Below are 27503 nucleotides of genomic sequence, written 5' to 3' on the forward strand. Positions count from 1 at the left end.
TAGCCTTATGCCTATACCATGCATGCTTAAACTCCTTTACTGTGTTAATCTCTACCACTTCAGCTGGAAGGCTATTCCATGCATCAACTACTCTCTCAGTAAAGTAATACTTCTGGATATTATTTTTAGTTTGCCCCTCTAATTTAAGAATAAGTCCTCATGTTGTGGTAGCTTTTCTTCTTTTAAATATAGTCTCCTCCTTTACTGTGTGGATTCCCTTTATGTATTTAAATGTTTCTATCATATCACCCCAGTCTTGTCTTTCCTCCAAGCTATACATGTTAAGATCCTTTAACCTTTCCTTATAGGTTATATACTGCAAACCATAAACCAGTTTAGTACCCCTTTCCAAAGCACAGGCAGCTACTGCAAGCACCAATCTCCCGAACTGCAAACTACACGAATCCTCCAACTCCCGAACAGGAAACACATGAACACTGGAAACAGCCGAACAGGAAAAGCATACAATCAGCTTACACTCCTGGCAATCAGCATACAATCCAATTTCCCCAATAACGAGACGACACTTCGTTTTGAGGTCAAGTGAAATCTGGTTTACTGGGGCTAACTGCCCGGCTTTTATGCAGGTCTCCCACCTGGTGGACACTCCCCTAGAGGACCAGATGGAAGACTGGGACACAAAGGGTAAAAGGACCAAGCACAGACTTACACATTTCAACAATCCCACAATGCATCACAATCCCTCCTCTCTGGCCTGGAGATAATTGGGAAGTAATCCAATTATCTCCAAGGACAGAGACAAAACTCCATTACACACATTTTCAGTAAAAAAGACCTAAAATTACATACGGTTACATTTATTACATAAAACATACATATTCTACATATCCCCAGATAGCTTAGATCTGAGCGCACATTACCAAATGGTGCTCAGATCACACACGTACAGGTCAATTGCCATGGAGCCAAAGTCTTTTCGTTACACGAATAGGCTCCATGGCATGGCTATCTGGGGTGATGCTGTTCATACGGTTAAACTACAGCGGTGTTCGCGCAATTAAGTGTCCGTTTTCAGTTCCGTAGTTTGGGCGCTGAACACCGCTGGCCGTTCGGGAGTTAAAATGGCCGCTGCCACGTGTTCGGCAAACTAACAAAAGCCACCCAGCGTTCATCAATTAAGCTGCGGTTAACCGCAGCTTATGGGCGGTCAATTGACGGCACACTCCAGTTCCCAGGTGGTCCATCGTTCGGTACTTTGTTCGGAAGATTGAATCTACCGAACACCCCGGCAGAAAGGCACGAATAAGCCTTTCAGCAGGGAAAATAAAAGGTTTAAACTGCCGGGCCATAGTCTAAAGGGAGCAGACGAGCAACCAGGCTCCTCCAGTGGCGAGGTTGGTTCCGCCACATCTGCCTACCTTTAAGTCATCAGAAATAATTACCCCTAAATCCATTCCTCAGATGTTGAGGTTCGGACTCTATCAAATATTCTGTACTCTTGCACTTATCCACATTAAATGTCAGTTGCCACAACTCTGACGATTTTTCTAGTTTACCTAAATCATTTGCCATTTGGCGTATACCTCCTGGAACATCAACCCTGTTACATATCTTAGTATCATCAAGACCTTCTGCAATATCACTAATACAAATATTAAAGAGAATGGGTCCTAGTACAGATCCCTGAGGTACCCCACTGGTGACAAGCCCATGCTTCGATTATTTAACAATATTGGAATCCAAACCTAAAGATTGCAGTTTATTTATCAGATTTATCCGTCTTCTATGTGCAACAGTGTCAAAATCCTTACTGAAATCTAGGTAAGCAATGTCTACTGCACCACCCTGATCTATTATTTTAGTTACCCAATCAAAAAAATCAATAATATTAGTTTGGCATGATCTACCTGAAGTAAACCCATTACTATTATAGTAAAATATTATGAAAATGCATAGCACAAAACATTTAATAGAAACCATTTATTGGTCCAATCCAACCATTAATGCATTTGCTGACAATGCAATACACTATATAACTTACAATAAATAAATGTAGTAAAAGAACCCCACTTAAACTGAGAGCTAGGTAATGCACCAATACACAAGAGAAGCACAGCAGTAAGGCATTGATTGACCTGTATATAATTTTTTAACATCAAAACCGCTTTCTTGCTCTTTTTTGTTTTTGATTTGTATCCTCAATATAAGTTAATTTGTGTCATATTTAATGATTTTATTTAGAAATATGTTAAAAACACTGTATTATGGTCTAGTATTTTTCCAGCATGGAGAAATTGTAATAAGTTATAATGTAAAGCCCCTGATCTGATGCTAGAAAAAAACATTTTACATGTGACGTGGTGTAAATATATCAATATATCAATATATTTAACCTCTCCTCATTTGTACATGAATGTAGTTATACAAGTAATTGACAAGATCTTCTGCTGGACTTTTTAGATAAAAGATGGTCAATAAAAAGGAAAGGCAATGTCTAGACCACTGATGGTGATCTTTTAGAGCTTAAGTGCCCAAACTGCAACTGTAAGCCAATTCATTTATCTCAAAGCTCCAACCCTGCAATTAAGCAGGAAAGTGGGCTATGTCTGATATGCATGCCAGCTGTTTATTTTATTTAAATGTAAAAATAAAAAATAAAAAAATTTTTTTTTGCCCTCTCTCCTGCTTATCAATTTCATACCCCTTTGGGTCAGACTATTGTAGGTAATCAGGTTAGGTACTTAACAATCTACCGCAAGTGCAAGGTTGCCCCTGATTTGCACTCGCCCCTTTATCCAAAATATGGATGTAATGAATAACCGTAGTTCAGTCATGTAAGCTATAATTATTCTCTCCCTCTTTTTTTTCTTTGTTAAAGATTTTTTTTGTTATAAAGGGTACAGAAAAAAAAAAAGAGGAGGGTGCACAAACATGAAATACCGTATATACTCTAGTATAAGCCGACCCGAATATAAGCCGAGGCCCCTAATTTTACCCCCCAAAAATGGGAAAACTTATTGACTAGAGTATAAGACTAGGGTGGGAAATGCAGCAGCTACTGGTAAATTTCTAAATAAAATTAGATCCTAAAAAAAATTATATTAATTGAATATTTATTTACAGTGTGTGTATATAATGAATGCAGTGTGTATGTGTGTGTGTGTTTCAGAGCCTTGGTGGAGGGTGGGCATTTTTATTATTTTTTTTAAATTGTTTTAATTTTTTTTGTTATAATATTATTTAGATTATTTTTTATTTTATTATTATTTATTTTATTATTATTTATATATTTATTAATTTATTTTTTTTCGTGCCCCCTCCCTGCTTGATACATGGCAGGGAGGGGGGCTCTCACTCCCTGGTGGTCCAGTGGCATTGGCAGTTAAGTGGAGGGGGGCAGACAGAGAGCACTTACCTCTCCTGCAGCTCCTGTCAGCTCCCTCCTCCTCCGCGCCGGTCCGGTCAGCTCCCCAGTCAGCTCACAGTGTAAGTCTCGCGGCTGCACTATGACCCCGCGGCTCTCGCGAGACTTACACTGGGAGCTGACAGAGGTGCTGACCGGACCGGCGCAGAGGAGAAGGGAGCTGACAGGAGCTGCAGGAGAGGTAAGTTAAAGCTTCCTGCCAGCCCCCAGTCTGTATTATGGCAATGTAAGTTGCCATAATACAGACATTGACTCGAGTATAAGTCGAGTTGGGGTTTTTCAGCACAAAAAATGTCCTGAAAAACTCGACTTATACTAGAGTATATACGGTACATGTATTTATATATGAATACATTATAATATGAAATCTGTTCATCTAGACCTGATAGACGTATGGAATATTGTTACTGTGAAATACTAGAACAATGCTCCAGCGAGGTCAAATAAAATGAAAAAAATCCTTCATTTTTTAATTGAACATTTTATTGAACATTGTTTTGAATTTTTTATTTTGATAACTGTTCAATAAAAACTCTTAGAAATGTATCCTCTTACCTAGTAGGGGTTATTCATATATAAAGAAAAAAAAATAGATTACTAGATACATCAAACTAAACTTATCTCATGATTATTAATATTAAGAATAATATTTACTTCTGTGCTTGACAGAAATATATCACTCAGATTCATCCCATGGCCTATGTATATCGGCAAAAAATAAGTGAAGGAAATCCCATCTGCCTATTATCCATTTAACCAATATTGTATCCAGGGGTCCCATATCTTCAATTTTTATTTCTTACGCTGGGTCGACCAATGAAGTCCTCCATTTCCCTCATAACCTCGACTCTTTCCACCCATTGTTTGACTGGAGTTGTATGATTCTGTTGCCAATAGGCAGAAATGAATGCGTTGACTTCGCCAAGGAGTAGCCCCAATAGTATTTATCTTTGTGCTGGTAACAAAGATCTGAGGAAGGGTAAGTGTTAAGGGCAGTGGAATAATCTCATTAGTAGGGGAAATTACTCCTTTCCAGAACTCTCTGATACACTGGCAGAACCACCACCAGACGTGCTCCAAGTCTCCCACACCCTCTCCACATCTCCAAGACCTATCACTGATTTCAGAGTATATATGGTGTAATTGGACCTGGGATTGTATACCACCTAGTAATGCATTTATAAAAAGATTCACTTTTCATCGAACTCACCAAGACTGTCATCACCCTTTTGAAAATACATGTCCAGTCTTTATCCGTAAGATGTATATGTAGTCCCTGCATCTATTTTCTCTGGAAAGATGGTTCCTATCCACCATCAGCTGCAGACAAAATTATATGGTAGATTTTAGATAATGTGCCCCTAGATATACTCCCCTGGCAAACGTGTCAATTACAAAGTATCACATCAAAAACACATTCTTTTATATATAACATTCTGACAAAATGGAGACAACATAAGAATCATTGGAAACTCTCACCAGGAATATCTCCTCTTTTTCCATTAGCAAACAACCCCGACTTTCAGGGAGGCAGTGAAGCGATGACATTGGTACGATGGAGTAGTAAACCCCAATTTAAGAGTAGTACTGACAGAAGAAGATATACCCAAAATGGTTAACTTTAAGAACTCAAATACATTATTAGATATAATGAGATATAAACTAAAAGGTTTCTTGCAGAGGTCAGTTATTCCATATTGACGACTTTGGGAAAAGACTCCCTTTGCAGTTTTATGTAGCCGCACAGGTGACAATACACACTCATTATAGTGTTTATCTCATTCTCAGGAATAGTCTCTTGCATGGCATGTGGAAATCCACACAATAAATCTGGAGTTTTCAGAACAGAAACAGCCTTCTATTTGCACCATTGTAGTTGTGCCATATTCTTTTTATTTTTATAATAAGGGCTTTAGCAGTAGTAGATTTGAAAATATGGGGATTAGATATCTGTATTGAAAAGTTCATCAACTATGCCTCACATTCTGAACAAAAATGTCATGGGCTAAAAATTACACATTTTAAAATAAAACATAGAAATAGCATTTAACTCCACAATTAAGCAACAGCTCTTCAAGTATATGCCTTGAGAATGGAGAACACCATCAGCTAAGCATTGACCGTGGTCTCAGGGAACCCTCTGATCCTCACATTGCAGGCTTTTGCCCTATCTTCCACATTGGGCAGAAGTGCAGTTAATTCTGTGTACTGTTTCTGTACGGAGAAAATGGTTGAATATCTTATAGTTTGTGCCACTGGAACGCTCCCCACATCCTTCTCCACAGCTACTATACGGCTAGTCAACATAGATACCTACTCCATGACCACCACTAGGTACTCATAGAACATGGCTTTGATATCTTGCAACAGGGCCTTAATATTTGCTTTGGTTAAAGGAATGTTTTATTTTTTATTTTTCATTATAAGCGGTGTATATGCTTTTTGAAATCTCATTTTCATAACTTATTCAAGAGTAATAACTATTCAGATATTGACAAGATCAAAAATTATCATTGTGATATTAGTAGATTAAAAAAGACTGATCCTTGCCTCTTTGTTTTCAACTACAAAGCAAAGACTTAAAACCATTTTGTTTCCTGTTACTATTATAAAATGTATATGTGCCCGGGGGCTGAGCCTGACCACTAAGCTAATCGGACATGTATAGCTTAAGCTCCTGCATTTCTTGCTGAAAATAGACTTTATGAGCCTGAATCTGGGTCTTAATTGCTCAGGCTTTGATATATCCACATCAGGGGAGCCTGGGCAAGCAGTCTCATACTTTTCTTGAACATTTACACTGAGTGCTCAAGGATCCTGTTGCGGCATACTGGGGCCTGGACTGAGGCGAGGTGGCCGATATCCTTGTGCCAGAGACCTACACTTATACTTAATATATTTTTATTACATTAATGGACTAATAGGACCATTGTGATCTTTTCCTCTGTTGCAGTTGTCAAGCCTCTTGGGGACATGAAGACTGAAGATGACATTGATTTTCAACTTTTTCCTCCCTCAATCCTTCCCACATGTTCAGAGTATGGTGACACATTACAGGGATCTATGGAACAACTTGCAAAAGGTCTGGAAACAGGAGTTGTACTCATTCAATTTGAGGTAATCCGTAATATTGATTTAGTTTGTTTATACTCTGTTTTGGTATTTAAGTGGTTAATGTCAAGAGCGTTAGCATCCAGACTCTTTTCAAAGAAATGAGACTTAACATGGATGATTTAATAATTAAAAATTTTAATGACAGGAGTTCATTATTTCCCCAAGATTCTAATAACGAAAGGACCAGGTTAACATCACAACTATGGTGATATTTAGGTTGAAGTGGGTGTTTCATTCGAATATTCCTCGTTAGTTTACAATCAAGGGATGCTTCTCAATAGGCATATTATCAACAAAGGAATGGTTAGCTGAAATACATGAGTTGTAGAGTCCTGTAGGCTCTCCTTTGGTCATACATAAAAATAGAAAATGTATTCATTCTGGAATAGTGTTATGTTTGAGATCCAAATCCATTTCCATGCATCAACCATTTGGATCAGTCATGTAAGAATGTGTTTAAATCCAAATTTTCTGGGTCGTCTCTAGCTGAAAAACTTTGGCAATTGGCAATTTAAACATGACATGAAGAGACCTATTTTTAACTTTCCCCAAATCTGATTGATTTACTGGAATAATGGTTCATGAACTTTCCAATCACTCCAGTTCCATTCTGCTATTGCATTAGACAGACCTGTTAAATATTCTGCCTTTCAGGCTATGCCTCAGTCTATACAAAATTATCAAAAATCCTTGGGCAAATTTGCTAGGTCCTTGGATCTAATGCCCCATAGGTGATTTATGTATTGGACTGCTAAAATGTTGTCCATACATAGTAAAATGCAACAGCTGATTCAATTTTTCACCAGACTACTTAGAGCAAATGTTTTGGCTAATAATTCCAGACACTTGCATCAGATTCTATGATGATGTCTGAGGTTGATGTGAATATGGCTTTCCCACTCCATGCATCCACATGATCCATCCACCAAAGGAAATTTGTACTGAATATGAAAAGTCCTTGTTGGAGATATCTCACGGTCATCTGATGAGCTCCAATAGGGATCTCCATGGATGTCATGAAGGGAAAAATGTGATCTGTTTGGAATAATTGGGTTTGATTCTTCCTCTTGTTGATGAATAAAAACCTTTGTGTCCTTGTTTGGATTTATATACATGGCCACAAAGGTGGACCCAACTGCTTCCGACCTTCCCAAAATTGCAATGTGAATTTTTTTTTTTTTTTTTAAAGTGTACTTTATCTAATGAAGAAAATACTCTCATATAATTTCCAATATGTTTAATAAAGTCTTCACCAAACAATCTGCAGAGTTTCCTTGTTCTTCAGTGCATTAACTGCAGGGGATGTTTAAATAGAACTGCCCATCTCCTTTCAAAAGCTAGTGCAAGATTTTCACTGAAAATAAATAAAGAAACAACTAGTTGGATCCATCCTCTCCGAATATGGGTGTCCACCTGTTATCCCAGTTTAATGGCATTTTCAGATAGATTAAAATTGGGGCCAGTCAGATCCATTAGTCTGTACTGTCAACTCTTCAAAGATCTAAAGACCTTTTTTGGGGGGTCCAGCTCCATAGTCCAGCAAGCTTTGTTTGTGAGGGAGGGTTTAGAACCCTATTTGTCCTTATTTTATTATGAGCAACCTTATCAAGGGGTTTTCACTGTTGCGTGTGCATGCGTGCACGTCTGGAGCTGAGCAGTAGTCTGAAGTCTGCGAGAGAGGGGAAGGCTAGCATGCTCAAGTAGAGCATGCCTGCCACTTCCGTTAGCTCCGGGGAGCTAACGGAAGTAGGAAGGAATCCTCCCTGGCTGTTTGATTGACAACCGGGGGGGAGTTCTCTAGGTAACTTATAAAAGTGCTGTTTTCTCATAGAAATCAGCACTTTCATAAACTCCGGTTCAACTAGGGTACTCCTCACCCATAAAGCACTTCAGTAAGCTGAAGTGCTTTTGGGGTGTGGAGTTGTCCTTTAACACCAATCTGAAACAAATGTTTATACCTCTGCACACCAGGGAGTCTACAGAACCAGCACTAACAGTACCATGGCACAAAAGAGCCTTATTAAACCCATAGCTGTCCATATCCTGGCACTGGCAAAACTTCTTTTTAGTGCTAATATGTGCTACTCATAGTGGCAAAAACAAAGAATAGGGTTATTAACACTGTTTTTTATGTGACTTAACGCCCTACTGAGGATATATTCAGTTTCCTGTTCACCTCTATTATTTCATTTTAAGCAATCCCCACATCCCCCTTTGTTTATTTTTTTTTTTTTTTTTACATGTTCCATCCCCTTAAATGAAGTCTGAGTGGACAGCAACAACAGCTGTTGCTAGTTTTTAATTTCAGAGAGCAGATGCTACTGCTGGCTGCCTACTGTTTAGAAAACATACATGTATTATACCTCCCTTATACTAATATGGGGGAATCATATTAACCCCTGTAGGCTTATTTAAATTTATTTATTTAAAAAAAATATATATATAAATAACAGGGTAGGTAAATTGCTTGTGATTATTAGCGGTTTTATCTCGGTCTACTGACACTTTTATTGAGTTTGGCTGCTTTAATATTGTCTGGCATTAAATCTAGCTGAAGTTCGATCAAAAATATTGGCTTAAACCAGTCGACAATTATTTATTATCAGCCAATAGAGTTAAACTGAGGCCATTGTATCTAACAACTGCGTGCTGGAGTGTCAGTTTAAGCAAAACAAAAGCTAGAAATGTCTAGCCATTTTAAAATTTTCCTGTAACAAAAACAAAACATTCATTTATTGTAAGCGGTGTATAATGTTAATGATCTTACAATGTTTTACTACTTATTATTATTATTATTATTATTAAATTTTGTGTATTCCAGCAATTATATCGGAAAAAGCCTGGGCTTGCCATTACCTGCGCTAGAACGGGTCAAAATATGGAGAAAAATAGATACAAAGATGTTTTACCTTGTGAGTATTTGATTAACTAAAAATGTGTGGCTTTCTATAGAATGTTGATAAATGTGTATTATATTTTCAAAAAGAAACTTCTATAGTTGGACATCGTTGTCCTAAAGGGTCACAGCCACTGCAGCTCAATGTAATGGTTATGCTGTCTAGAATGCTCTGGCACATCTCTTAATTTAATATCAAACACTTGAAAAAACTATTTAATATAAACCAGAGTTCTTACAGCTCCAAGGAACCCCCAGTCACACTGATAATGTAGAATTAACACTTCTGCATTATTGGTGTCCATTTTGTCAAACTTGAATGATAGTCATTGGCTGAGAGTGCCGGGTGTGGGTTGGCCTACAGAATAAAATCAATTACTGTAGTGGTTATGGTGCTTAGAGTGCCCCGTTAAAGTTGATAATAGAAAGTGCACATACTCACCATATCGGAAAGCAGCTGGGTGCTGGGCTTCTAATCCGTGAAAATAAAAACTGCCTTGCCATACCCTGATGGGCTTGGCTGAGAGAACACGCATTTACCAACATTTGTAACAAATTGTTATTAAAATGTTTGGATAATGGCCATTTTTGTATATGACTGATTCAGGTCACTGTACAATGTAGGCTCTGTCACATGAAATAGGAGTATTGTGTAAAATACACTTACTATAGGGCAGGAATAGACAAACTCATACATATCTCATGAGCTGGAGAAGGGAGATTAGTGTATGATAGTTGTTGTTGTTTTTTACCTTTGCATCGTAACCAAATTGTAAAATATAGGCTAAAATAATAAACAAGCTGTAGCAAAGATGGAGAATTTTTCAAATCCTGTTTTTATTGCCTAAATTTTTACAGTAAATTATAATTAGATTTTTAATGAATACACCCAATGGAACCTTTATGGAAGAGCTTGTTATGTAAGATAGAGCTTGACTAGGTAATAGGTAAGATTTAAATCACAAACCAATTGGAATTAAAACCACACAAATTGCAAATAACTGCCCGATCACTCACTGAAAGCAATAAATGAATGTGAAGTTGTGCTAAGAGAAAACTAGTGACTCTGCATTAACTTTAAGCAAAATAGTTTTCTCCATATGAAAGTCTTATGTACTTTATCTTTTACCCTGTGATAAAAAAAAAAACCAAAAAAACATTTGGACAGTATTTACCATTCACTTTTATTGGCTGCCGGGAATAATTACAGCTGTTTCAGTGCTGTAAAGTAAACCTTTCATTGTCCGTGTATGTCAGTGCAGATTTAATTGAAGGCTATTTCTTGTTTCCTTCCTGCAGATGATGCCACCCGAGTGGTTTTGGATGGAAGTGATGACTACATAAATGCAAGCTATGTAAATGTAAGTACGGTAACACACAATCTTACAACTAAACTGCACTGTGCTGTGTCTTTTATTAGACACTCTGTTTAACATTCACTTACCCTGGAAGTCATCTAGTAGTATGTTATTTATTATTTAATGTGAAAGTTAGTGGTTATAGAAGAAGGTAGTGATATAAACATGATTTAAAGGGTTACTCCAACCATTATCACCACTACAGCCTGCTCTGCTGGTCGTGATGATAGGAATACCCTTGCCCAAGTTTCCGGTAATGGGACAAAATGTTTTGTAACAGTTTCCCCTCCTACCTGGATTCTGCAAGGATTCTGTTCTTTTTTTAATTTTAATTTTTTTTATTGGAAGGCTTACGACATCCAGCTTTTGCAGAAGCCAGATGCTGATCCTGATGCTCATTAGTTGAAAGTCTTTGCATTGAAGTATGAAAAGAATTGACTATAGCCAGCCCAGAACTTATACCCTAATGATGCTGCCAGAAGTGGAGTCGGGCCCCAGCAGCCAAGGGGTTAAACTCTGTATATGCATAGTTTCATATTAAAATCGTGCACATACGGAATCCAGAAACCATGACCACTTCAAATCACTTAAGTAGTCATGGTACTTGGAGTAACCCTTTTTAAAAATTCATAATCATATATTCATTTCTGTCTCAAAATTGGAATATACAAATTGCTTGTCAACTTATTTATAAGAATTTACCAAGCTTGTTTTCCTAATATCCTAAATTTGCATTGTTTCCTGACCCAATCTTTACCATTGGATTGCACCTTCTTGTAAGCAGAATTATACATATCATTAAAACTTAATAGCCAAAAGATGACTGATCTACATTTCACATGAAGCTAGATAATTCTAAGTGCAAACTGGTGATTGTACTCGAGCAGACTTTGTCTACCTTAAAGCGGCACTGTCATGCCGAACTTACCTTTCCTCAATCTCTTCCTCTTCTCCCCCTCTCTCGGGATCTGTTATTCTTTTCTTCCATTCTTCTTTAGTTTTCTTTAAAATCATAAGACAAAGTAGGGACTCTGTCTTATGGAGGATTCCTCCGCTTGACCAGCTCTGACCAGCGGAGGAGCAAAGTGTGCTTCATTTCCGCTGGTCAGAGCAATTTTCCCATGATCCCTAGCTTTCCTCCCAGTTCCCACAATGCTTCCTGTCAGTATTGCCAAACGTCCTGTCACTTAGACAGAACGCCGGCAAAACTGCCGAATTGCATCCTAACAGAATGAGAAGAGTTTCTCCATTGGTGTTAGGATGCAATTCGGTACTTTGATCGTATCGGAATTTCATTCTAATGAATGAAACTCCGATCCTATTCATTGCTGTGGCTGCCTGCATCTTGCAGCCGCTTAGTAGATAACTCCCTAATTCCCACGGTATCAGGGAGCTATCTACTAAAAGGCTGAAAGACCTGAATTGGTCTTGAAGCCAAATGTACTAATACTAAGTAAAGATTACTTAGTATTAGTAAATAATATGCCCCTACTCGCTATACCGCGAGTAGGGGCATGTCTAGTAAGCAGTGAGCAGCCTGTGGCTGCTCACTGTAAAAAAAACAAAAAAACACCTAATAACCCCCCCCCCCCCGCGCGGGGGTTAAAGATGGTGGGGGACCTACTGTCCTCCCCCCCTGGCCCCCACCCCTGCGCGGTGGGTGGGGGTCCTAGTAAAATAATAAGGGGGGGGACCTACTGTCCTCCCCCCCTGGCCCCCACCCCTGCGCTGTGGGTGGGGGCCCTAATAAAATAATAGGGGGGGGGACCTACTGTCCTCCCCCCCTGGCCCCCACCCCTGCGTGGTGGGTGGGGGCCCTAATAAAATAAGGGGGGGGGACCTACTGTCCTCCCCCCCTGGCCCCCACCCCTGCGCTGTGGGTGGGGGCCCTAATAAAATAATAAGGGGGGGGACCTACTGTCCTCCCCCCCTGGCCCCCACCCCTGCGTGGTGGGTGGGGGCCCTAATAAAATAATAAGGGGGGGGGACCTACTGTCCTCCCCCCCTGGCCCCCACCCCTGCGCTGTGGGTGGGGGCCCTAATAAAATAATAAGGGGGGGGACCTACTGTCCTCCCCCCCTGGCCCCCACCCCTGCGCGGTGGGTGGGGGCCCTAATAAAATAATAAGGGGGGGGACCTACTGTCCTCCCCCCCTGGCCCCCACCCCTGCGCTGTGGGTGGGGGCCCTAATAAAATAATAAGGGGGGGGACCTACTGTCCTCCCCCCTGGCCCCCACCCCTGCGTGGTGGGTGGGGGCCCTAATAAAATAATAAGGGGGGGGGGACCTACTGTCCTCCCCCCCCCTGGCCCCCACCCCTGCGCTGTGGGTGGGGGCCCTAATAAAATAATAAGGGGGGGGACCTACTGTCCTCCCCCCCTGGCCCCCACCCCTGCGCGGTGGGTGGGGGCCCTAATAAAATAATAAGGGGGGGGACCTACTGTCCTCCCCCCCTGGCCCCACCCCTGCGCTGTGGGTGGGGGCCCTAATAAAATAATAAGGGGGGGGACCTACTGTCCTCCCCCCCTGGCCCCCACCCCTGCGCGGTGGGTGGGGGCCCTAATAAAATAATAGGGGGGGGACCTACTGTCCTCCCCCCCCTGGCCCCCACCCCTGAGCGGTGGGTGGGGGCCCTAAATGAACCCCCCCCCCCATCAAGGTGACTAGGGGTCCCAAGCCCCTAGTCACCCCCCCCCACCCAAAACATTCTATCCCCTACCTACCCCCCTCACCCTAAAAATAGTGAGGGGGGAATAAAATAACTAACCTGTAAAAAAAAAAAATTAAACTTACCATTTGACGTCTTCTTTTTTCTAAATTCTTCTTTCTTCAGCCCCCAAAAAAGCCAAATAAAAATCCATCATACCCGTCGCACTTTAAAAAAAAAGCAAAAAAAAAACCGAGCGCAAAAAAAAATTAATCCATGTTCACCCATGGAGGGCACGCCGCGTACTGAGCTCCGCAGGGCGGATCAAGGCTTATATAGCCTTGCCCCGCCCTGCAATTAGGCTTAGAACACACTGATTGGTTGGTTTAAGCCAATCAGAGTGCTATGTGTCATTTTACACAGCGTGGGAAAATTCAAAAGAACTTTCCCACGCTGTGTAAAATGACAGATCACTGTGATTGGATGGTTTTCAAGCCATCCAATCACAGTGCTCTGTGTCATTTTACAAGCGTGGGAAAATTCCAAAGAACTTTCCCACGCTTGTAAAATGACACAGAGCACTGTGATAGGATGGATTTCAAGCCATCCAATCACAGTGCTCTGTGTCATTTTACAAGCGTGGGAAAATTCCAAAGAACTTTCCCACGCTTGTAAAATGACACAGAGCACTGTGATAGGATGGTTTTCAAGCCATCCAATCACAGTGCTCTGTGTCATTTTACAAGCGTGGGAAAATTCCAAAGAACTTTCCCAAGCTTGTAAAATTACACAGAGCACTGTGATTGGATGGCTTGAAAACCATCCTATCACAGTGCTCTGTGTCATTTTACAAGCGTGGGAAAGTTCTTTGGAATTTTCCCACGCTTGTAAAATGACACAGAGCACTCTGATTGGCTTAAACCAACCAATCAGTGTGTTCTAAGCCTAATTGCAGGGCGGGGCAAGGCTATATAAGCCTTGACCCGCCCTGCGGAGCTCAGTACGCGGCGTGCCCTCCATGGGTGAACATGGATTAATTTTTTTTTTTGCGCTCGTCTTTTTTTTTTTTTTTTTTTTAAAGTGCGACGGGTATGATGGATTTTTATTTGGCCTTTTTGGGGGCTGAAGAAAGAAGAATTTAGAAAAAAGAAGACGTCAAATGGTAAGTTTAATAATTTTTTTTACAGGTTAGTTATTTTATTCCCCCCTCACTATTTTTAGGGTGAGGGGGGTAGGTAGGGGTTAGAATGTTTTGGGGTGGGGGGGTGACTAGGGGCTTGGGACCCCTAGTCACCTTGATGGGGGGGGGGGTTCATTTAGGGCCCCCACCCACCGCTCAGGGGTGGGGGCCAGGGGGGAGGACAGTAGGTCCCCCCCCTTACTGTTTTATTAGGGCCCCCACCCACTGCTCAGGGGTGGGGGCCAGGGGGGAGGACAGTAGGTCCCCCCCTTACTGTTTTATTAGGGCCCCCACCCACCGCGCAGGGGTGGGGGCCAGGGGGGAGGACAGTAGGTCCCCCCCCATATCTTTATTTAGGGCCCCCACCCACCGCTCAGGGGTGGGGGCCAGGGGGGGAGGACAGTAGGTCCCCCCCCTTATTATTTTATTAGGGCCCCCACCCACCGCGCAGGGGTGGGGGCCGGGGGGGAGGACAGTAGGTCCCCCCCCTTATTATTTTATTAGGGCCCCCACCCACCGCGCAGGGGTGGGGGCCGGGGGGGAGGACAGTAGGTCCCCCCCCTTATTGTTTTATTAGGGCCCCCACCCACCGCGCAGGGGTGGGGGCCGGGGGGAGGACAGTAGGTCCCCCCCCTTATTGTTTTATTAGGGCCCCCACCCACCGCGCAGGGGTGGGGGCCGGGGGGGAGGACAGTAGGTCCCCCCCCTTATTATTTTATTAGTGCCCCCACCCACCGCGCAGGGGTGGGGGCCAGGGGGGAGGACAGTAGGTCCCCCCCCCCCTTATTACCATTTATGTTTTTACAGTGAGCAGCCACAGGCTGCTCACTGTTTAGTGGACATGCCCCTACTCGCGGTATAGCGAGTAGGGGCATTGGGGAGATTTTAATCTCCCTTGTGCTATTATGGGGGTCATATTGACCCCCATAGAGTGAGGGGGGGACCTGGGGGGCTTATGAAGTGGTGGGGAGCACAGCTCCCCACCGCTTCTGTCTTTACATATTACAAGGAGGGAGCTGCACGTCGGTAGCTCCCTCCTTGTAATAAACTGATCGAACAAACGAACACTGATACTCAGTGTCAGTTTGTTCGTCTGATTTTTTCTATTCATTCATTCGTCTGTCTGATGAATGAATGAATAGGTGAAATTCCCGTTCGCATGTCCAGGTGTTTCACTGGGCATGTGCGGGAATCTCACAGTCTGTGTAGTGTGGGTAGATGACGTGTCCCATAGGGACTTCACCTACCCACACAAAGATGGCGGCGCCCTGAATAAAGATCGGGGCAGAAGATACAGATTTAAAAATAGGTAATCTGGGGGGCTTAGGGGCATTTGGGGGTGACTAGGGGGGCAATTGGATGTAGTGGAGGCGGGAGGGGGGTTAAAAAAAAAACGGGATTCGGCATGACAGTGCCGCTTTAAATCAGGGTTAAACTGAACACGTTTTGTGGCAGGTGTCATGACACAAATTCCAGCATGCGGTGAACAGTTTGTATAGTTGAATCTATAAATACATTTTTCTAAAGTCTGTTATTAATTCAGGTCCTGGCAGTCATCTGTTTTATTAATCTTCAAGGCCTGTGATTTGGCTGCAAATGTATATGGACATTATACAAGATATTTTTTTTTTTGTAAGACAGTCAGTCCACTCCTAAGTATTGCACTGTGGCTAATGGTGGAGTAAATGGACCTTTGTTAAAGTGATTATATATATATATATATATATATATATATTTTTTTTTTTTATATATATTGAAAAAATATATATATTAAAAGTTAATCCAAAAATAAATCATTTGGAAAGCTTTTGGAAACAATATTAAATTCAGGATATCATTTGTATAAAACCAGCTTCTAAATGCTTATCGAGTACATTAATAAATTGAACAAAAAAAGTTAATCTATATCATTTTGCTTAGATTCAACAACATGTGATTTAAAAAACAAAACAAAAAACAATTATTTATTTTTTGGGGATCGGGTTAAAATAAATCCTTGCAATTTGTTAATTCAAATTTACATTTATACAGCTACATGGTAATCTAGGTTGAAAAAATGACTCCATCAAGTTCAACCCGTTAAACCTTTAATTTCTCACAGATGGAAATTCCCTCATCTGATATTATTAACAAATATATTGCCACTCAAGGACCTCTTCCACATACCTGTTCACAATTCTGGCAGATGGTCTGGGACAATAGGTTAACAATGATCATCATGTTAACAACTTTAACGGAACGGGGAAAGGTAGGTAAACAAAAAAATACAATGACTTGTATGTATGTATGTGCATATTTAATGTGTCTGTGTGTGTATATATGTATTTTGGCATCTTGTCTACTGGACTAATACGGCTAATTGGTCTCTATTACCCAGTTATTTTGTCAGTGTTCATTTACAAATTTGCTAAATATCTTAATTGGATAAGTGTAAATTATAATACAGAATAGAAATTGCAATATACAAGTATCCTAACCACGTCCATTTCTTCCTATACATATGCTGTAGATCATTTATTAAATATAAATGTGCAAAGTAAAACATAGTTGAGAGATAGAGAAGCTAAAACAAAAAACATACCATGGTGTAACTTTTTCTCTATAAGCATCCAGACCACTTCATCTCAATCAAGGTGTTGGGGTGCCATGTCCACCATGGCTATCGTGTTCTGCAGTAAAGGCAATGCTTACATTGCAGGGTAGAAATGTTTCTAGTGGATGTCACACTGACAAAATAACTGGGTAATAGAGTGACATTTTGCTACTTTTTTTTTCTATGGAAAAAGATTGTATTGGCTGAGATCATCACGATTGATTGATCTCGGCCAAGGAAGCAGGCCAACCGCAGAGAGAGCAACACAGAATAAGAGAAAATGTGAATACATCAATTTTTTGCTCCTTGGGAGAGGGGTGAAGGGGTGTCACCTAAATGTTGTTCATAATGTATTATTTGTATTCCTAATGCACTAGTGCTCCTTTAAGAATTAAATGTTAGTGAGCCACTCACAAATGTTCCATAGGGAATAACCTAATAGGAGTTAGCCGAAAGATTAATATTCAATGTTCTTCTCCAGTTACAACCATCTTTCAGGCTGTAACCATGTTGCCATGGACTAGTCAACAGAGGGTTCTCTAACCTCTGTGTTTCTTGCACTATGCATTTCATCAAGAGTGTCAACTTTATTGAGGGGCCAAATATATATTAAAATCACCACAGCACAAGCTAAAAAGTAAAAAGGAGAAATAGCTTTTTAATTGGTGTAAAGGATCCTGCTATCCGTGCAGCGCTGATCCTTGTAGTGCCTCCCGAAATCCAAGCTGAAAAGAGTGAAGTAGTGATTATAGCTCCCAATTCCCCAAACATGAGTCGAGACTTCATGAAGGGGTAAAACGAATGTGTTTACTGATGGACAAACTCAGCCCTTTTATGATGGTCTCCCAGCAAGGGAACTCCCACATGGGACCTTGTGGAAGACTGTAACAACATATGCAGAACCAATCTGTGTACAGTACAATTCTTATACACACCCACAGGAAGAGTGTAACCCCCTCCTCTGTATCCTGGAGATAATTAACTTACCCCTCCTCTCTATCCTGGAGATAATTGACTTAAGTGGTTGCAGAGAACCGAATTATCTCCGGGCAGAGAGAAACATGTGCTTTTTACCTTTTAACAAAACTGTATTAAAATCAATAACTCATGTTTCGCTGAACGAAGTCCCCATGTTCCACACACCCCAGATAGCTTGGATCTGAGCGCATATTATAGGTGAATAGCGCTCAGATCCCACGAACACAGTTCTCAATAACGTCGAGTAAAGTTTAAGTTCACCAGCTGTCCGTGCAAATGTACCCGAAAAGAGTTCCAGAGTGTCGACGACAAACTACCGCTGAGTATTCGGCGATTTAAAATGGCCGCCGCCACGTGTTCGGCAAACGAACGCCGGCCACCCAGGCATTTGGCAATTAAGCTGCGGTTAACCGCAGCTTCTGGGTGGCTAACAAGCAGCACACTCCGCAGACCGGGTGGTCGGCCCTTCGGCAGTTTGTTCGTCGGTACGAACAGCCTTAGTCCAGCTGTAATGGAAGTTAAACTGCACGAACCCACATACGAGTGTAACAGGGGAAATGTACAATCCAAGCAAGTAAGGCGAATGATGTGATCCAGAGACAGAGGGCTCTGTCCCAAGTGCCTTAAGACCCCATGACTTAACGGGCCAGCATCCCAGGGTAAGAGGTTAGCAATCCAGCTCCTCCAAGCGATAGGGGGGTAGGGCAGTTTGTCACATGCAGACCCAATGACAAAAGCCATTTTGTCACAATTGGTTTGTCCTGGTACTGACTAAGTAAGCTTTTTCAGTGACTTGATAGTTATAATATCAAAGTTTAATCTCACTGCTTTTGGATTGATGAACATCACTATCCTTGCTCCATTCATAGTAATGAACAATTATGTACTATAAAATTATAATTAGTTAATATCGGTCTAATGACTACTTTTTTTCCCCCAATAGACGAAGTGTCAGCAGTACTGGCCTGATCCTCCAGAGGTTTCAGAGTATGGCAACTTTCAGATACAGTGTCACTCGGAAGACTGTACTATAGCTTGTGTTTTCAGAGAAATACTAATTACAAATATTGAGGTAAGTACTTATGGTATTGCCCTTCTCATTCACATTTCAATTTGTTTTTCTGTTTTTAGAAATATAATTTTAAAATATTTTTACTACAATATTTATTGCATATGTGAGTGTGCCTTTGTACAGTTTATATCATAGTATTCTTATAACCATTCTTCCAAAATACATCATATTGACATAATTCTCTGTTTGCAGCTTTTAAATCAAAGCTACGAAAAAGCCTTCCCATTATCATATCCCATTAATTTCAAGTAAATCTCTGAGTGAATTTGTACACTGTTTGTCACGGTTTCTGCTGACTAATAATTAAACAAATACCTAAAAGGTAATGGGAACACAAAGTTCCCACTTAGCCGAGTTGAAGACATAGAAACTAAAAATCCAGTAATAAAACAAAAAAAATTAAAAAAATGCCACTGAAAGTCCACAGGAGGTTTAACCGGCACAAAACAAAAAGTTACAAACAGGGGGAATGGTCACACCAAATGTGTTTCGGACCTACAGGTCCTTAGACATACAATTTTTGTATCTAGCCAAACCGTTACTAGTCAGAAACCCTTAGTGGCAGATAATACTTTTTGAAATAGATTTCTCAATGTAAAAAAAGGTTAATATGGAGCAACACGACAATAAAACATTAAATCTTCTCCCTTGATATGTAGGAATCAATCCACTTAAGTTATGTAATTTATATAGAAATTCTTAAAATAAAATGTTCACTGATCTTTATCTCCCATGACAACCTGTTCTCACCACTGTCAAACTCATTCGGAATTTAATCTCCCTTTATTTATTTTCCATAATGGACATATTAGTTATGGAATATTTTGGAATATTTTGTTTTATTGCATGTGTTCAGTCTGTAACTATGTAAACCAAATTACATTTTTAAGGATTTGGTTATATTGAAGGATGGCAATAGTGCAGATAACAATGGCATGTCTATGCATTTAAAAAAACAATAGTTCGTAAATAGCACATGGGAATAGTGGTATAAAAAATCTAGACCTTTAACACTTTCTTAGCAAATGCTTCCTGTCTATGGAATGCACCAGGAAAGTGGTTTGAGTGACTATAGTGTCCCTTTAAGTCTACTACAGTTTGTAGACAAAACACATAAGATAATAATGCAGAACAAGAGATGTATTACTATTTTAAGTGTATGCAATACAGTTTATTGGCTTAAAAATTACAAAGAGTTGTCATTAATGGTACATTTTCAAGCTGGACAAAGGTGGCAAGTGGTGTCTGTTCTGGGACCCCTTCTATTTAACATGTTTACAAATGAAAAAAGCATTGAAAGTCAGTGTAGATGACACAAAACTCTGTAATGTAATACAATGTGAGCAAGATATTACTTTGCTGCAGAGGGATTTAGATGACTGGGGGACTTGGCACTCAAATGGCAGATTAAATTTAATGTTGAAAAATGCAAAGTTATGCACTTCTGCGTAAAGAATGCACAAGCAACGTATACCCTTAATGAAAGCGAATTAGGGATAACAACACATGAAAAGGACTTGGGTATTGTTATAGACAACAAACGATGCAACAATGTGCAATGTCAATCAGCAGTGGCTAAGGCAAGTCAGGTATTATCATGCATGAAAAAGGGTATTCATTCTCTGGATGAGAATATAATTTTACCTCTTTATAAATCGCTGGTAAGACCAAATATTGAATATGCAGTGCAATTTTGGGCACCTGTTCTAAAGAAGGATATTATGGCACTAGAAAAAGTGCAGAGGTGGGCTACAAAATTAATAAAAAGGAATGGAACATATCAGCTATGAAGAAAGGTTAACAAATTTAAACCTATTTAGTTTAGAAAAACGTTGCCTGAGAGGGGATATGATACCATTATACAAATATATTCGGGCCAATACAAACCATTGTATGGAAATCTATTCACAAGCCGGACTTTACATAGGACACGAGGTCATGCGTTTAGACTGGAAGAAAGAAGATTTTGTCTGAGGCAAAGAAAATGATTTTTACTGTAAGAACAATAACGATGTGGAATTCTCTGCCTGAAGAAGTGGTTTTACCAGAGTCCATACAGATGTTCAAACAGCAACTAGATGCATACTTGCATAAACAGAATATTCAAGGATATGATTTTTCAATGTAGGGTTATAGCTTCTTGATCCAAGGATAAATCTGACTGCCATTCTGGGGTCAAGAAGGAAATTTTTTCCTAGTTTGTTGCAAAATTGGAAGTGCTTCAAACTGTTTTTTTTTTTTTGCCTTCCTTTGGATCAACAGCAAAAAACAAATGTGAGCAAGGCTGAACTTGATGGACGCAAGTCTCTTTTCAGCTATGTAACTCTGTAACTATATTGCATTTTAATCAACTGTTAAACCTCCCGAATGTTTGTTTTTTATGAGAGCTGGGTCATCTGTTAATTTTGGCTTAGAAATTAGCACAACCATTTGCACAACTAACACAAATTTTGTTTCCCAAACTCTCCACAAATGCCATACAAATTGCGCAAATAAACAAAGTTGTGTATGATTTTTAGTTTTCCAAATTTCATCACAGAGGTATGTACACATTACTGTACAGTTGTAAATTTAGCAAAGATAAACATTTCTGTCATTTTATATCCTGCTGAAATATTGTCTGCAATGTTTTTTGGCTTGTAGTCTTGGTCAAATAGGAAAATTTCATTGCTACCGCTAACCGCCCATTATTGAACCAGACAGGTGAAGAGCTCCCTGTATCTCATTTGCAATATGTTGCATGGCCTGACCATGGAGTTCCTGATGATTCATCTGATTTCCTGGAGTTTGTGTCATCTGTAAGACAAAAGCGAATGAAGAGCCAGCCAATCCTTGTTCACTGCAGGTAGAATTTCTAAAACGCACAACATTGTTGGTCTCTGATCTATAGTCCGTACAGTTGCATTTTACTAGAGCTATTTGTTATGCCACAATATATATTTTTTAATGTCTTTTATTTTCTAAAACTATTGTTCTTGAATGGATTACACTGATATATGGCAATCTTAGAAGGCATAGACTTGCATAAGACAGTGTTATAATAATGATATACCGAAATGGCCAATACGTGATTGACTTTATATAAGCGAAAATTTCGAAATATGAATCCAGCCTAGGATGACAAACATTATAGAATGACATACTGTAGAGCAGTGTTATCAGAACTGCCTCCTTTTACATTAATGTGAGTTTTCATTTGGTGTTAGTCTAGCCATATAATGCAAGCATAAGCCACTCTTTTTTTTTTTTTATAGCGCTGGGATTGGTCGTACAGGTGTCTTAATAACAATGGAAACAGCCATGTGCCTAATTGAACAAAATCAACCTGTCTATCCACTGGATATTGTGAGGCAAATGCGAGACCAGCGTGCAATGATGATCCAGACATCGGTATGTTACAGATGTGTGCATGAGACCTATATGTGTGAATTGAGTCTTTTAAATATCCAAAATATGCAAGCATAGGTACCTATTTATATATAAAATCAGAGGTCGGAGCAATGTTTGTGCTTGCTGAAGGTTTAGAATTCCATTGATATGGTTAGAATAGAACAGTATATGTTATAATTGTAATCAATCCTTTAGAACAGTGGTCTCCAATCCCAGTCCTCAACACGCTGCAACATCCAGGGTTTAGACATTTCCCATTTGTGTTCCAATGGGCATACCAACAAAACCTGGCTGTTGTGTGTACCTTGGGGATTGAGTTGGAAAGAAGTAGTTACTGAGAGTTCACTGTACATTCTGTCTCTGTATGATATTTGGTTCCAACATGGGAGAGAGAGTTCAGTTTAGTATACGGTTTGTCAAACTATGCAATATCACACAAACTGTAACAGTATATTAAAGAGATAAAATTATAGTGTATACATTGGGATAGCCGGCTGCTAGTAAGTGTATAGACTGGCAGATATGTTCTTATTAAACTTGATATCCCATTGCAGGATTCTGATGTGGTGTATCTGCATGAAAGTGTTGTATTATTATGCAGATAACACAGCATCCATTGCAATCTCTTCTGAGAATAAAGCATTTTCTAACATAATTACTTTAAGGTGATTAGTTCTAGAACTGTTGTGGAACAGTGTTTTTATGGAAAAGAACATTCATTAAAAAAAAAATTCAGTTCTGCAGAACTCTTGTTAAAGTAGATTTCAGTTACTGTTTTTTAATCAAAATGTTATTCACTAAAGTGAAAATTCAAAGCGAATTTCAGATTTTTAGGCAAAAGTAGAACTGGAATAACATCTGGCTTAGCTAATATTTCCAACTCAACTATTTTCAATTTAAATTTTAAATTTACATTGAATTCTCACTTTAGTGCATAACCCTGAAATTGGTCAGTGATAGCCTAAGTAAGAAAAAAGAGAGATTCTGATTTCCTGTGAAATGGCTCTGCTTAATATAAGTTGTGATTGAACCAAAAATGCTTTACAAAAAGCTCCACCTCCTACTAATGTTCAGGGGATGGAGGGGAATAAATAACCATATGGGGATCTAGTAATTAAAATCATGCCTGTGTCATTTAGTGTTGGGTAGATGTAGATGTAATGTGTATGATGAATAGGCGTTGTCTGAATTGCAGAACAAAGGATGCTCAATACACTGTTTTTATTTCATTGCTATTTACATTAGGGCTAGAGAGAACCTCGCAATCATGACCTCCACTATTTACGTGTTTACTCCAAAGTGTATTGAATCTTCTTCTTGAATTGCTCCTTATCTTCTATATTTTTTTTTGTCTTACTTCAACAGAGTCAGTATAAGTTTGTTTGTGAAGCCATTCTCCGTGTTTATAAAGACGGATTAATTAAGCCGTTGCATTGCAGTTAACACATTCACTCATGTAAAGTTGAATGAGGTCCCTGCGCAACAATAGAGCGACATGTCTGAAACATCAACATGGGAAACGAGCACATCTGTGGCACTTTAAATTTCTGTAAAAGATTTTTAAGTTCTGTACATAAAGGTTGTGTATATAATATGTCATGTATATCTGTTTTAGAGAGTTGTATAAAATCAGTTAGCACATATTGTACACATAAAATGAAAAAATCACGGAAACAGAACATTAGGTAATTTCTTGCTTTGCCTTAGACATGATTTTATTGGGATAATATAATTTTTCCACATGGTTCATGTTCTGTTCGTATTGAGAATATATTTTTAGAATGTATGTGGAAAACAGAATACAGTAATGTATTAGTTGGTTGTAGCACATATTTTTACAAAAACCGTGCCATGCAATAATACTTAATTGTAACATGATATACTTTGAAAGTACAAAATCCGTCTTTTATAAGCTATGTATTACTAGAGGGCAAATTAATTTATTTAGTGACGATTTGACAGCACAATTTACGCTGCAGCAATAGTTTGGTTCGTTTTTTTATGGCCTCAGCCTTTAATTGAACACAATGATAAGAATGTTAGGACTGGTATAGGTCCATGTGAAACCGTAGTCATTGTTAATGTTTAATGATCTATGTCTGCATTCCCATTAGTATATTTAGTTTTCTCTTATTTTTCATTATGTAGGGGAACATAGATATTACAAAAAAATGTGGAAGGTTGACTTCATCAGATGAAATCTATGATCAGTAACTTCAAATACAAACAAATATATGTTCACATGCTCTAAAAGTATGTAATTAAAATCACAATTTATTAACGTAGGCATTTATGAAGATTATGTATACACGCAAACTAAAAAAGTGAAAAATACCACCAGGTAGGGGTCGACGTATAAAAAAATAATAATAAAAAAACACAGGTACACGTAAATGTATCCCAAATAACTCTATTTGTGTTCTTGAAATATTAATTCACTTGTGGCACAGTATTAACTGGAAACAGAAATTATGCTGATTAAAAAAGAAAAAGGCTTTATAAAGCCTGTGTAAGGGTTCTTCATGTTTTTGGAGAGGCCTGTAAAAATGGTTTATTATCCACTTTGGACTTATTTGAAATTATTTTGGAGCTACATATAGTCCATCACATCTGATATCTAAATGATAATTTAAAAAGTGGCAAAAACCTACTCTGCAGCGCAAGTTACTTGAAACAAAAAAACACTCATCTGGTGGGAAAAAACAAAAACGTGTTTATGTGTATTCATTTCATATAAAACAGTTCAAGTCTTTGTATAACATAAATAACAATCTTCCTTTCTGTTGTCATGTTTAAATAGTCTGATGTGATCTTACAGAATTCAGTTTTTTTCCCCCAAAAATAATACTAGATTGACCAAAGAAATATAAAAATAACTTTTCAATGCTCTTATGCAGAGTGATTTTTGGCTGCAGATTTGCTAATGAGGAATTCTTGCAAAATTCACGTTGATGTAGAACACTTATAGGATTCTGTGAGCTTCATATTAATTCTACAAGAGTACATTAACGGTTTGCCACCATAGTCTCATGGAGCACTATAGAAAATATTATGCATTTTATTGTTTAAATACATTCATTACTTCATCTCTGTTATAGTCTTCCAAGAATACAAGTCTTGTATTCAAAATTTAGATTCAGCTGGAACCTGTCGTCACCTGTAAACGGGGTATTCAACCACTCCTCATTTGTTCTACCCACTCAACACTTAACTAAGAACATCTCAGGATGTCTTGGTAGAGGTTACCTACAAACAGAAGAAGGGGAACTGCAATGTACCCAGGTATGCAGGAGCCATAACAGATTTAATAATAAAAGCTAGATAAGCTACATATGGTTACTCTAAAATCCTGTCAATTTTCTTGCAGTGGGCAGATGCAAACCCTTAATGCTGCAAAAATGCTATTTTACAGATACAGCCTCTTGAGCTATTATTCACTGGATATAGAAACAGATCCTATTTGTGGATCTTGTGGAAGTGTGCAGTTCCTTTTCATGCTATATGGAGCAAATGTAATCTCCTACAAAAAGGCATGCAGAGAGATTAGGGATAAACCCATCCAAAATGCCTATACGTGACGCTTGAGATACCCATGTAAATGAAAGAACAGATGTTCTACAAAATGTGAATGATGATTAGTAGAAAATCTCACTTCTTGTATCTATAGCCACTAATGTCCTGATAAAGACTTCTCATTTTGAGGTCAAATCTCATATTTAGGGTTTCTACTCATCATTCTCTGCCTTGTAAAGAATACTGTGCTAGATTAAACATTAAAGAACCCAATATCTATATACAAATCAATGCAATATAGATGCCATATCATTATATTTCATTGATAAAAATCTATTTTTGTTGGATATTAGGCAAGTGGTTTGATTTTTGTCATTATATCCGAACTGTGTTAAGTTGGTCAATTAACATATAAAAGTGTCCTTAATATTCTAATGTGTGTAAAAATTAAACCAGCACATATGTTTTAATGAACATGGAAAAGGTTTCAAACGTGTGTCCATGAAGCTGAACTATAAAATATTTTAACATGGTGAAAAAAAACAAAAAAAACTAAACTTTTTTAAATGTATTTTTATTTTCTAAACGAATTACTTTAAAATTATGAGTAGCACAAGTAAAATGTTTATATTTATTTAATTGCAAGATGTAACCACATAACTATTTGCCCACCTCTAAGAGCACATGCAAAACGTTTAATAAGCGCATTATCTTGGGGAGTGTATTAAGAATCTACCCATTTAAAATGTATATATGTGTAATAAATGGCTATTTTTATTTGAGATTTTTTTAAATTTGCATTTATTTCTTCAGCATTGAGAATTAGAACATATTTTTTTCTTAATTTGGGATGGAAGAATTCTATACAGAGTGTGGCATAGCACAAATGGTCTGACAAAACAATCCTTGGTTGACCATCCACCCACTCTCCCCTTGTACCCCCCCCCCCCCCCCCCCCCCCCTGACTCAAACAAGTATATATCTGCTGGAGATTACCATTTTTAAATGTACTATTAGATAATGAATTGAAATTTGAAAATCTATAAGCTTTAACGAAACCAGACAGTGACTTGATCAATCATGGATTGTTCACTGAATTTTCTATTGTGTTTTTGAGCATATGGGGGATTGTAGTTCAGGTATTTACTGTAATCATATTTAAAAAGACCATATAAAGAATTCAATGATTACATTAATTAAAAATAAAAATCCCAGACAGCATAAGCAACTGTAATCTAATTTACACACTGCACCGAGGATTTTATCCTTTCCACCAAAGTTTTAAACTTTCAGTTTTCCAAGGTATTGGAAAATATGTAAGCTGTATTATGGGTAATCGATGGATAATTACACAAAAGGTATTCTAAAACAGATTATG

At 38.9% G+C, this 27503-nt stretch overlaps 1 protein-coding gene across 1 annotated transcript in view; it reads left to right on the plus strand.

The window, feature by feature from the left end:
• The window catches only part of PTPN3 (protein tyrosine phosphatase non-receptor type 3), a 263560-nt gene extending 236493 nt beyond the window's left edge, over positions 1–27067 (plus strand). The window contains exons 20-27 of the mRNA XM_063451879.1: positions 6339–6502; positions 9321–9411; positions 10695–10756; positions 16681–16827; positions 19094–19222; positions 21922–22067; positions 22477–22612; positions 23978–27067. Coding sequence (XP_063307949.1) covers positions 6339–6502; positions 9321–9411; positions 10695–10756; positions 16681–16827; positions 19094–19222; positions 21922–22067; positions 22477–22612; positions 23978–24055 — 953 coding nt within the window. The 3' untranslated portion in view covers positions 24056–27067. The remainder of the gene's footprint in view (positions 1–6338; positions 6503–9320; positions 9412–10694; positions 10757–16680; positions 16828–19093; positions 19223–21921; positions 22068–22476; positions 22613–23977) is intronic.
• The last annotated feature ends 436 nt before the right edge of the window (positions 27068–27503 follow it).

This window comes from Pelobates fuscus, chromosome 4 (assembly GCF_036172605.1).
Source record: "Pelobates fuscus isolate aPelFus1 chromosome 4, aPelFus1.pri, whole genome shotgun sequence".
In the NCBI taxonomy this organism is placed as follows: domain Eukaryota; kingdom Metazoa; phylum Chordata; class Amphibia; order Anura; family Pelobatidae; genus Pelobates; species Pelobates fuscus.